Source organism: Micromesistius poutassou, assembly GCF_964030765.1.
Source record: "Micromesistius poutassou genome assembly, chromosome: 8".
Lineage (NCBI taxonomy): Eukaryota > Metazoa > Chordata > Actinopteri > Gadiformes > Gadidae > Micromesistius > Micromesistius poutassou.
In genome coordinates this window covers 18,086,154-18,097,912 of record NC_140278.1, presented here as the reverse complement: position 1 = coordinate 18,097,912, position 11,759 = coordinate 18,086,154, and the positions used below count along the sequence as shown (strand labels likewise).

Genomic DNA, 11,759 nt, shown 5'->3' with positions numbered 1-11,759 from the left:
GAAGACCAAACGTCGTGTTCATTCCGTCGATTACCGGAGAGGACACCTAACATTCCGGTAGCTTTTGCTATGCTTACCGTTTACATGACTGTAATGATTTGAAAACCCTCAATTAAACGACATATTTATATGTAGTTTGGAAGGAAAACAAGTTTGCAAAAGTATCTACAATATTTTGTTGCATAAACTTGTCTCATTATACAGGTTTCAAATTAGCATATTTTGGTTGAGGTAGGCTACGATGAATTTATTGATCGGTTTGTATACATTTAATTAACATTTGTCAAATGGTTCTCATGTGATTCTGGACAGCTGGGTTTGTCCAAATCTATGCTCTAAAAAATACATTAACATGTAGCCTATGTACCAGAGCTATTTAGAAAATGGCTCTGCAATGTACCACCATCTGAATGCAAACAATATTATGAAAACTAAAATATAATAGATATAACAAATGTCATGTTATATAAGCCTATTGCATTTGTGCTGTGTAAACAAACAATTGGCCTGTTAGCTGGTAGTCAAGTAGCATGCTATAGCAGCCAGTGTATCATATCATAATCATATCACACCTCATTGGATTAGAGCAATGGAAATATAGATCCACTTAGCTGCAATAGGTGGACCCATATAGCCTGCCATATTTATTTCCCACAATAAGAGTACTAATATATTTGTAATTTTGATTACACTACACTACATTAAACTCATGATACACAATCATTTTGTTAGTAAGATATCTTTGAGCTCCATAGTTGTTTTGTTCCATGAAAGACACATGACTATGATTGACTATGATTTTTTCCAAGGTAAAAAACGTGGACTTCAAACTGGAAATAGACCTGCTTGACCGACTATTTACTAAGATCATGAAAGACAAACAGCCGTTCTTCCTGTTCCTCAATAGCCTACTTTATCTCGGCTGCTGCCAGGCTGTCCTGAGAGGAACTGCTAATACAAACATGGGAAGCCAGGCGGGCGGACAGGCAGCAAGGGGAGCAGACATGCAGACTGGCCTCGACCATCCATGTATAAACTGACGCAAAAGCTAGATTATTGCTCTAAATGGTCCTCATTTATATAGCGCTTTTATCCAAAGCGCTTTACATTGTTGACTGACATTCACCCATTCATGCACACATTCACGCACCAACGGCGGAGTCAAACACGCAGGGCGACAGCCAGTTCTTTAGGAGCAATTAGGGTGAGGCGTCTTGCTCAGGGACACCACGACACTCAGCTAGGAGGAGCCGGGGGTCGAACCAGCAACCTTGCGGTTACCAGCGGTTACCAGCCAACCCGCTCTACCTCCTGAGCTAATGCCGCCCCATGCTGTACTGACATCTAGTGGACAATGTTAGAGTGGCTCTGCAGGGTAAGTGCAAGTGTGGTATACTTATGCAGAACCTTGTTCTACTTAGCCAAGAGGAAGCAGAACCTGGTTCTCCTTAGCCAAGAGGAAGTAATTTTCCAAATGTAAATTTAAATACACATGATGAATGAACAGAGTATTCATTCATCAAATAAATCATGTTTTAACAAGTTGTTCAAAATATAATTTATATTAACCCATGATCTATTCCATAAAAGATTCATACAATTTATAAAACGTTGTACAAAGTTGTATAAGTCATGCTGTAGTTTTGGCAAATAGGTTTGCTCTCTGCAAATAGGTCAATAAAAAGCATCCACATGTATTCAAACAATCACCTGCTGCTGAGGGTGCTCTCAATGATGTCTCTTTTGGAAATGTAACAATGTCATGTGAAAGTGAATATCAAGTATAATTACGACCAATCATACGTGTTGCCTTAGTGGCGCAGTTGAGAGAGCTGTCATTTATTACATTTGGTTTCCATGGATACCAGCTTCAGTTGAACCCAGGTCTCCAGAGATGATAACTAAGAACTATCTCTGCCATGCCACAAAGATATAGTTGACCTTACAATTCACATGATATTGTTGTCTTTAAACAGCCTTAAAGCACTCCATGAAGCTCTCAGTGAGACATGAGCCCAGGTCTTCAGCGCTGATCACCAACAGCCCTCAAATTCATCACACAACTCTAAGATCTGGTCAGAGTTTATAGTTTACAATTATTACATTAATTATTATTATTAGCACGTGACATTGTTTTCCAAATGTACTAAGGATACCAAGGGGCATTCTTGGCGGGACTTGAACCCAGGTTTGAAATGATCTCTCCACTGGACCCCCAAGACCCAGATAATCATCTGGTCAGAGATTATAATTTACATTACAATTCACAGGACATCATTACATGTCCATGCATTGAACCCATTAAGAATGATATGTCACGGTCACATTTACAAAATAACCTACTTACTTTAGGCTTCTGTGTTGTCGTGACAATTCCCTTTAACAGAGATTGCGTCTAGACCAAATGAGATTTCCCACTGCAAAAAAGCACACAATACATTGGAAAGCAATTATCCTAGGTTTCCTCCCCATATTGCAGATGTCAATAATCAACTCAAAAGTGATCAAAGTGATGTTTACCCAAGACACAGAGGTGCCTCTGTTTTTATCAAGGAGAACAGTGCCTAAGGGGATGTCTTCTCCTTTGTGACCCATTTACCCAAGCACAAAGGTCAATGAATAGTCGACTCTGGGGAAAGGCAGGTTGGCAAGACAATACGCGAAAGGAAAAAACAAGGCCTAAGTTATAAAAACAAACAACATGTCGATTTTTCCATCACAGTGTGGAGCCCCATCAGCAGGATGATGGTCCACAGCTCGTTACACGGCACCACCAAGAGGACAGCTATGACCTGGTCAGAGGTCATATCTCCAAAAGGACTTAATGACCTTAGGTTTCCATGGAGAGACCCCATATGGGACTTGAACCCGGGGTCTCCAGAGAAGATAAACAACAGCTCTCTCTGCTGTGGCCACGATTTGCTGACTATGCACAATTTGGAGTTTATAATTGACATCCAACTCACCTGACATTGTTACTTTTCAAAGACAAGAACAGGTTTCATGGAGACTGACCTCAGCAGGACTCAGGTCTCCAGTGAAATTATAACCATCAGCTTCAACAGCTCTTTCTGCTGCAGCACTGGTTATAATTGACGTTACAATTCACATGACATCTTTATATTTCCAAAACTATTCAAGGTTTCATGAAGAATGCTAATAGTCAGCTCTGTCCACTGCACCACCTGTGGTTGGAAGCTATTCACATGACATGTTTGCTTTGCATCGCAATGCATTTAACAAGGTTTCCTGATAGGCTACTGTTCAACATAGGAAAACATACACACTAAACATGTAATATTATAAACTAATTATTGACAGACAATATAAATCGAAAACTGTTACTGTTACTATTACCAAAGAAACGTACAGCCATTGGTTGTGGCCAAGTCCCTGGACCTCAACACCTCCTTTACACTAAAGACAGCATGTCATGGTGCAAGCATTTAGAAATGATGTAAAGGATCGACTGATAAATTCAGGTACTTAGAAAGCGTAATATAAGATTATTGTGTGAGAAATGTAATTTTGAGGGATTTTGTTTGGAAATAATTAACTTAATAATATTAAACCATTATCACACAATGAACTGATTATAGATATCCTACTAATGATGTATGAACAACGCTTTATAAATTATGAATTCACTATCTACTACTAGGCCTACTTTATGAATGCTTCAAAGTGTCACTTCACAAAGTCATTGTGAAGTGCTGTCCCAGTGTGGGGGAGAGATGTGTTAAGGATGCACGGTGCCTCTTGTTGTCCCTCTGTCTCCGGTCTAACATGTCCCAGGTCATTTCTCTCCCTGCCACTATTCAGACAGGGTCCCGTTAGCTCATTGTTATTCTGCCCGAGAGAGTGAGTGAGTGAGGGAGTGAGGGGGATAGCGAGGGAACGAGCTAAATAGAGAGAACATTGTCAGGGCAGGAGAGGTTGGGAGAATGGGATGGCTGAGGGTTATAACGGCAGGAAAGTTGCGGGTGCATTTCTAGGGCTTGTTGCTGATTCTCTGGCCGGGGTGCGAGCGTGAAGGCATGTTGATAATCGGCTCAATAATGAGAAGAGGTACTGAACGGCACCACATAACTGACCCCGATTCCTGGGACTAAAGGGGAGGCAGGGAGAGTGTAAAGAGAGGGGGAATGAGGGCAGGCAAAGGGGTGGAGGGCTCTGAGATTTAGTGCACTGGTGGATGAAACAACCCCCCACTAACGAAGGGGGAAAGTAACAGAAAGAAAGGAGGGGGGTGCTGCTCTGCGTTCCGTTTAACAGTCGCACAGCAACTTTGTTCCCAACAATGACATCTGAAAAGGTATGTGGGTTTCTTACTATTTTCAAAGATTGTATCCTATGTTGCTTGCCCCTTTTTAGGTTGCGTGGAAACAGTTTGAACTCATTTGAACTCAACAGGTAGCCTATAGAGGCTGTATGGCCAGATGGCTGGGGACTTTTGGTGCACAGAAATGAATAAATATATTGAAACAATGCTGTGGGTCCATGGCCTACCGTGCCCCGCATTGCCTCTCTAAATTGCGGACTTCGGTTGAATTTGTCAATCAACTGTATTATCTCGACAGCAGCAACTTCATTAATGGTGGGGTACTATAGCATATGATAGGCCCTATGTTTTCATGTATTATTTACGATTGTTGATTGAGTTAAAGGGATGACTCTAAATAATGAATATTTGGAACTAACTCTTCAAAAGCAATGATGCATTATGCAACCATCATGCAGCCTTGGCATGGAGCATATGTGATTCTTCAGATGTGCATAGTTGGGAACAACATAGTACTCTGATGTAAACCTACTATATCACATGGAGAGAAAGGTTGGCACATTAATCCATCGAAACCTGCTTAACATCAAATCCATCTGCAGCCTGTCGTGGGAAAGCTAATATTGTGAGAAGGCGCTCCTGGTGCTCGGGGGAAATGTTTTTTTTTTTTGAGCCAGTCGTCATTACTTGATATGGCTCTAAGTGTTCCACGTAATCTGTCTGTAATAACAAAGGGGAAGCCGTAGTAGGATGAGCCATTTGTCAGTGCAGCCATGCTGGAGTAAATTCGACCCTGGAGCGCTTTCCTTCATCCTCCTCTTTGCCAGGGAATCAAGGAATCGTGGTGTCCCGTTTATTTAGTGTCTGGAGACATGGGACACCGCATTGTTCTTATCTCAGAATGTGGGGCTGCCCGACCACATGAGTCTAGGAGAAATATTTGGGTTCCCTCAATGCTTGGAAGAGATATAGGAATTGGCAACAGAGACACTAAAGTTATCCATGTAAAACAGGAGCTAGGAAAGAAAACAATTGACTGAAAGAAAAGAAGAATTGGTATAGGCTATTATTCATTGTTGTATGATTAGTTTATTGTAAATATCAAATCCTTTCTTGTTAAACCTGGAATGCAGTGTTCAAGCATAATAGCAGCTTAATAGTGTTCCCTACAGAGTAGTCCTTCCTTTATAGTTAGTGTTGTGAGCCCTGAGAAAGGGACATCTCTATGTGCATGGATCAATGGGGACCTCCACACTAATGCTGCCTACATGAGGAGCCTACCAATGAATGCCTTTACATGCCCGTCGTCTTCTCTTTTAATGTTGGGGAGCTTCTATAAGACCTACACTTTTGAGGTTGTTGTGCTTTTGGGGCTAATTTATGCACTAATGCACTATTTTTTTCATGTTCACCTTTTAGTGGGTTGCTGTTGTTTGAGTTTGGAACCGGGGAGAAACACAACAACAACATATTCATATCAATAAAAAACAAAGAGCAACAGAGCAACCATGTCTCGCACCGAAGAGGTCAATAAGATGACAGAGAATGTCTATAAGGTAAGATGTTTCGGCCTGTCTAGTGAGCCATGACCAACTCTGTTGTGTGCCCACATTTGTGTTGCCGCAGATTCTATTTCTGCTGAATGGTTTTCAAAGTGTCTGCTTCTAAAACAAAGTGATGTGCTTGCAGGGCATCCTGGACCAGTTCAATCCCAGTTTGAAGAACTTTGTAACCATGGGTAAACACTATGAAAAAGCCTTGATGGGTGAGTGACACTAAAAATAACCAAACTTTGCTTAGAAAAACGGCCTAAACCTTTGCAAATGCAAACCCATCCTAGAATCCTACATGTTGTTTCTGTTAGCTCAGATGTGCCTGGTATACAGTTGGGTGAAGACGGGGCTGTTTGTCCCACTTTAACCAGAGAAGCTTCATTAGAAGTGCTGTTCCAGCCTCTCATTAGAGCCTACAGAGGACCATTGTCATACCCTCTGTAACCCCTTTCACACCCTGGCCAAAACCTGGGAAAGACCCGCACTGGCTGTGAAATGGTGGATCCGCAATAAAGCGAAACTCTGCTCAGTTCACAGCCACATGCAGTAAAGAGGGTGTTGGTAACAGGAAACCATTTGGTTAAGATCCGAAGCCATGGCACTATGAAGATTATTTAAAAACGGGTGGCTGTGCTTGTGTGTTTTAACAGGTCACAATTAAAACAAAGTCATTTGATGAAAACAAAACAACATTATAATGTCTTACATCTACCACAACTACTGAAAATACATAGTCTGCTCTTTAATAACACGGAATACCAAATGTAAAGTGTAAAGTTTCATGCCCGATAACAAGGTATTTTCCTGTGACCTAACCCTGGCCTCAACAGGGTTTAACCTGGGTTTCCGGTATGAAATGGCCTTTATTCAGCAAAAATGTGCTCTTTTCCTCAGGAGTGACAGTGGCTGCCAAGGGGTACTTTGATGCCCTTGTGAAACTAGGAGAGCTGGCTAGCGACAGCCAGGGATCTAAAGAACTGGGTGAGTGGCGGAACGGGCAGGAGGAGCAGAGTTATGTGGACAAATGGAAAGGAAATGATACATAGTAGAGATAGAGAGATAAAGGCATAGATAGGGAGAAGACAGCTTACATGCCGAGCCGAGATAAGGAGAGGGAGTGAGAGAGAGTGAGATGTAAAAAGGGAGAGAGAACTGAAGTAGAGGGAGAGAGTAGATTCATTGTTGGGAGATTAACAACACCACATGATCTCATTGTAATGCTGAAAACAGCGGGGGTGGCTCGAGAGAGAGAGAGAGAGAGAGAGAGAGAGAGAGAGAGAGAGAGAGAGAGAGAGAGAGAGAGAGAGAGAGAGAGAGAGAGCGGGAGGGAGGGAGGGAGGGAGGGAGGGAGGGATGCCAGACACCACAGACTACTGTGCTGTATGGGGAAAGGGGGAGGAATAGATGGAGGGAGGGATGTGGAAATAGACTTACAACTCACAGCAGGGTGGAGGAGGGACAAATGCAATCAGTGCAAACAGGGGTATTTGACAGTGATATATGGATATGAACTCATAAAGAGTTAACAATAATCAGTGGTATTTTTTAGTTTTTTAGACCTAACCTATGGCTTATATCTGTGGCACATGTTCCTATACTGAGAAAAGGTTGTGTCATAGCACAACAACATCATGCTTAGTTTGTTTCATGTATCAGGCTCTTTTTTATATTCTTTATGTAGGGCTGAGATCCTAGCCTACTTTACCCAACTGAACTGTTGGTCGATACTTTTGTTGAATTTTGTGTTATGTACTGTAGTTGGCTAGAGTCTACTCTATTAAAGCCTTTATTTTAATGTAATGTCTAATTGATCAAATTCATTCCAGGTGACACACTGTTTCAGATGGCTGAGGTCCATAGACAGATTCAGGTGCAACTGGAAGATGTGGTAAGTGTGTGTACTGCAATAGTCGTTTGTTTGGTTTGTCTCTCATGTTTTTGTAAAAAGTGTAGACATGGACATGTTAATATGTTGTATTAAATCATTTATATGATCTGATTCCTCCACAGTTAAAGCTGTTTCATTCTGAGCTGCTTGCCCAGTTGGAGCAGAAGTTGGAGCTGGACATCAAATACCTTACAGTGAGTGTGTTAGCTTACATTGCTTTTAGACATAACTCAAACATCTCAGCATTTCTTTACTTAAACAACAGTTGATTACAGGTGAGTTTAGTGTCGGGTCTGTGTAGTCCTTTACAACTGATGTCAAATACCGTCTTTATTGAACACAACTTTGGGTGGCTTGCTGAGCTTCTTTCTTTCTCTCTCAGGCGACATTAAAGAAGTACCAGAGTGAACGCAGGTCTAAGACCGAGTCTATTGAGCGATGCCAGTCCCAGCTGAAGAAGCTACGCAGGAAGAGCCAGGCCACACGTCACCCTAACAAATACGGGGACAGAGAGATGCAGGTAAGAAGGAAACCTAAAGGGGCCAATTTATTGTTGTATTTTTTTGGCACTGTAAAGCATGCATGCACATGGGCTTACTCTTACAGCTGTGGAGATTAGGCAGGGAAAACAAAGTGGCCTATTGTGTTAAGTGCACAGAAATAATCTAACACACACACTTAATCAGCATTATAAGGGGTTACGTAAACGCCTTGGTCACTGTGTTTGTTATGGGGCTCTCTGAATGAGATTAAAAGACAATCTGTCTTAGCGGATTTTGTACAAATATCAAAGCCACTGAGTGAATGTTTAGTTATTTAGAAGAAATGTGGCTTGTTTAAGAGGTACAGCTGTCTTATTTCTCATTTGGCGTAAATGTAGAATTGAACAGCCTGGTTATTTCAGAGGAAAGGTCAAACGCTTGAGGGCAAATATTGCATGATTCACTTACAGGCAGGAAGTGGGTCATAGCTTCCTCAATGTGTGATCGTTGAGCTTGTCCCTTTCCCTCAGCCTGCGACTTAAAGGTCACCCTTTGTTCAGTGAAGTTTGTTTCAGTTTGTTTTTGTTCTAGTTCTAGTACTTATTAGTTTCTGATGTGCATGGACATAACACAACGTGTTTTTGCATTGAAACATCCCAAATCCCTAAAAACCTTGATCCAAACCATTTCTCTCCCAGTTTGTGGAGCTGATGAGCCGTCGCCAGTTGGAGCTGGACACTCTGGTTGCCGTGGGTTACAGGTCTGCCCTCACTGAGGAGAGAAGAAGATACTGCTTCCTGGTGGACCGACAGAGTTCTGTCACCAAACTGCTCATCAACTACCACTGCAAGGTGACGCCTTAAGCAGAACTGTTTATTAGTATTTTCAAAGCAACAATATCCTTTTGCTGGTGGTTGGACTCCATGCTCTTCACACGGTGTGCTATTGCGTGAGTTACCAGCGTGTAATACTCTTTATTCTCCCAGGTCAGGGAACTTCTGTCCCAGAAGTTGTCGTCTTGGCAACAGTCCTGTTCCCAGCCCACCAAGCTCCCAGAACGGGCCCTGAACCTCCTACGCCACACCGCCCCACAGACCTCCGGGGCGGCAGGGATAGCGGACACGCTGCGGCACACCAAGCCAGGCTCCTCTCAGCCCGACCAGGTGACAGACACACACTGCTTCTGATCGACTAATGACCAACGTTCATCTTTAATATCTAAGACATGTGTTAGTTGCACTCCATGTTATTCATACACAACCACAGACCCTTTGACAATGAATCATTGTTGATTCTGTATCTCCCTTCTCCCTAACGGCCTATCAGAGGCTGTCTGTTCAGGAAGTCCCGCCTCTGTCGAATGGAGAAACCAATCGCTCTCAGCAGCAGCAGCAGCAGCAGCAGCAGCAGCAGCAGCGGGGCCTCCCCCCGCCCTCCTCCCAGAGTGACAGCCCTCTACCTCAGGGCTCCCCTCCGCTGCCCCGCCCCCCGGCCGCCTGCGAGGGGGCCACCGGTGGTGAATCCCTCGGGGCGTCCCCCCAGCACGCCAGCACGCCGCTGGGCTTCCAGCCCGGCCCGCGCCCCGAAGGCAGCAGCAGCCAGGGCACCTCCACGCCCACCAGCGCTACAGGCAGCTCCTCCCAGCAGAGTCCTCTCCTCCTGGCCACCGGCACCTCCAACCTGTCCCCGTGCCTCATCCCCTCCACGGTGCTGTCCCTCAGCCAGACCCCCTCCGCCCTGAACTCCATGCAGGCCATGACCTTACCCATCGCCCACAGTGCCCCCCACAGCCCCCCACTGCCCCACAGCGCGCCCCTCTCCCGGGCCATGACCCCCATCCATCTGATGCACCAACAGGTGGGGTCTGGAGCAAGCCAGGGTCCCCCGCTGAACCCTCTGCTGATGAAAGCCGCCGAGATGTACGCAACATCCACCCTGCCGTTGCCTAGGAGACCTGTCAGTGAGATGAGACTGGGGGGCTTTCAAGGTAAGAATTATCACTTGGGGTGATGAAATCTGTTTTATAACAGATTTGGTCCTGACTAGCTCCAGTGGTAGAGCACGGCCTTAACATGCCTAACATGCCCAACTCGTCCACCATCATTATGGGTTAAACGTAGATTCTATGTAGCGTCGTAACAGAATGACCTGATCTCCTTTCCCTCGCTGCTATGCAGGCACCAGTCTGCCCAGAATGCTTTCTGAACCGATGCGTGTGGAAGCCATGTTTGCGCACACGCCTGCAGGATCCGAGGGCAGTGCAGCGGGCGGGGCCTGCTTGCTTCACTTCCTGCCCAACGATAACATTACCCTGCTCATCTCCGAGCCGAGGGACGGCTGGCACTACGGGCAGAATGAAAGGACTGGACGGTAAAACATTGTGCAAACTGTATGTCCGCCTTAGTAATGAACAGGACGATAAAGGACATCTCACATCTCACATCTAACATCTCCAAATGATCTCCCTCACAGAAAAGGCTGGTTTCCATACTCCTACACCCAGCCCCATGCCAACAACATGGACAACCATGGGAGCAGGTTGGTGCACAGGAAACACACCGTCAGCCCTTCAGGAGACACTCTAAAAGGTTCATCCGTGGCTAATTGATCTCCCGTATTCTCACGCCTTACAGCTCCCTCTTGCTGTCTAAGACCAGCAGTGGCAGCGATGGCCAACTCGACAAGCTGGTGTTGGCGGGCCTGCCTACCGTGACCCCCGAGTCAGATGAAGAACGCTCCCTTCCTCCACAGCGGGTTAGCACCTTCCGCCCACGACCGTACAGCATGGCCGACAGCCACAAGGTCAGCCTGAGGCCTGGTGGCGCCGCCCAGGGGATGGGGGAGTGGATAGGGCCCGGCCCCCGGCCCTCTCTGTCCATGCTGATGCAGGAGGTAACAACGCCGTAGAATAGCATCGTCCTCGCCTGCCTAACGCCAAATCAATGCTATCTGATTCTCACATTCCTATCTCTCTGTGATCATAGCTCTCTTCAGATTTGGCCTCTCCTCCACCCTCCCCAACCAGGTAGATACATGCTTTATAACCCCTGAAAAGAGTGCCGTGCCGAACGCTTCTCCACTGATCAGGAAATAATAACAATGCCATTGTATCTGTGGGATTAGTGTTCGTCGATGCAAGGTGTGATAAAGATGACTTACAGATGCGGATCTATCCCTTTAAATATGTGTATATGTTGTTTATGTGTTTAGAACTTCCATTATCATTTTGATTTTTCTTTTCTTTTTCAGGACCAATCCGTTTGCTCACGTCAAACTCAGGAGGACTGTCACCAATGACCGCTCGGCTCCCATCATTGAGTGATATGTGGGACACGGCCGTGTATAAAAGAAAGGGTACAAACATACAGAGTTCTAATGGAACAGATCTCCTGTCAAGCCTTTTCTTAAGACATTTTGAAGTAAAATTTTGTGATTATTTTAAATTATACTACTTTTAGATTCTACATTTAGATTAAAAAAAGATGGAAGTATGATAAGTATATACATCATATGCCTGGATAAAGGCAAGAAAAATGCTTCAAATTAAAATTAAA

At 44.5% G+C, this 11,759-nt stretch overlaps 1 protein-coding gene across 1 annotated transcript; it reads left to right on the top strand.

Annotated features, from left to right (window-relative positions):
* Positions 1 to 4,175: 4,175 nt before the first annotated feature.
* LOC311352176 (BAR/IMD domain-containing adapter protein 2) lies at positions 4,176 to 11,527 on the top strand (the record flags this gene model as incomplete). The annotated part of the gene is made up of 15 exons (XM_084472396.1): positions 4,176 to 4,315; positions 5,702 to 5,838; positions 5,972 to 6,047; positions 6,730 to 6,816; positions 7,662 to 7,723; positions 7,846 to 7,917; positions 8,106 to 8,243; positions 8,904 to 9,056; positions 9,192 to 9,368; positions 9,532 to 10,192; positions 10,383 to 10,575; positions 10,678 to 10,743; positions 10,839 to 11,097; positions 11,190 to 11,230; positions 11,455 to 11,527. Exons 2-15 carry the CDS (start codon positions 5,791 to 5,793, stop codon positions 11,525 to 11,527), a joined length of 2,106 nt encoding a protein of 701 aa, XP_084328522.1. The 5' UTR covers positions 4,176 to 4,315; positions 5,702 to 5,790.
* Between the last annotated feature and the right edge of the window lie 232 nt (positions 11,528 to 11,759).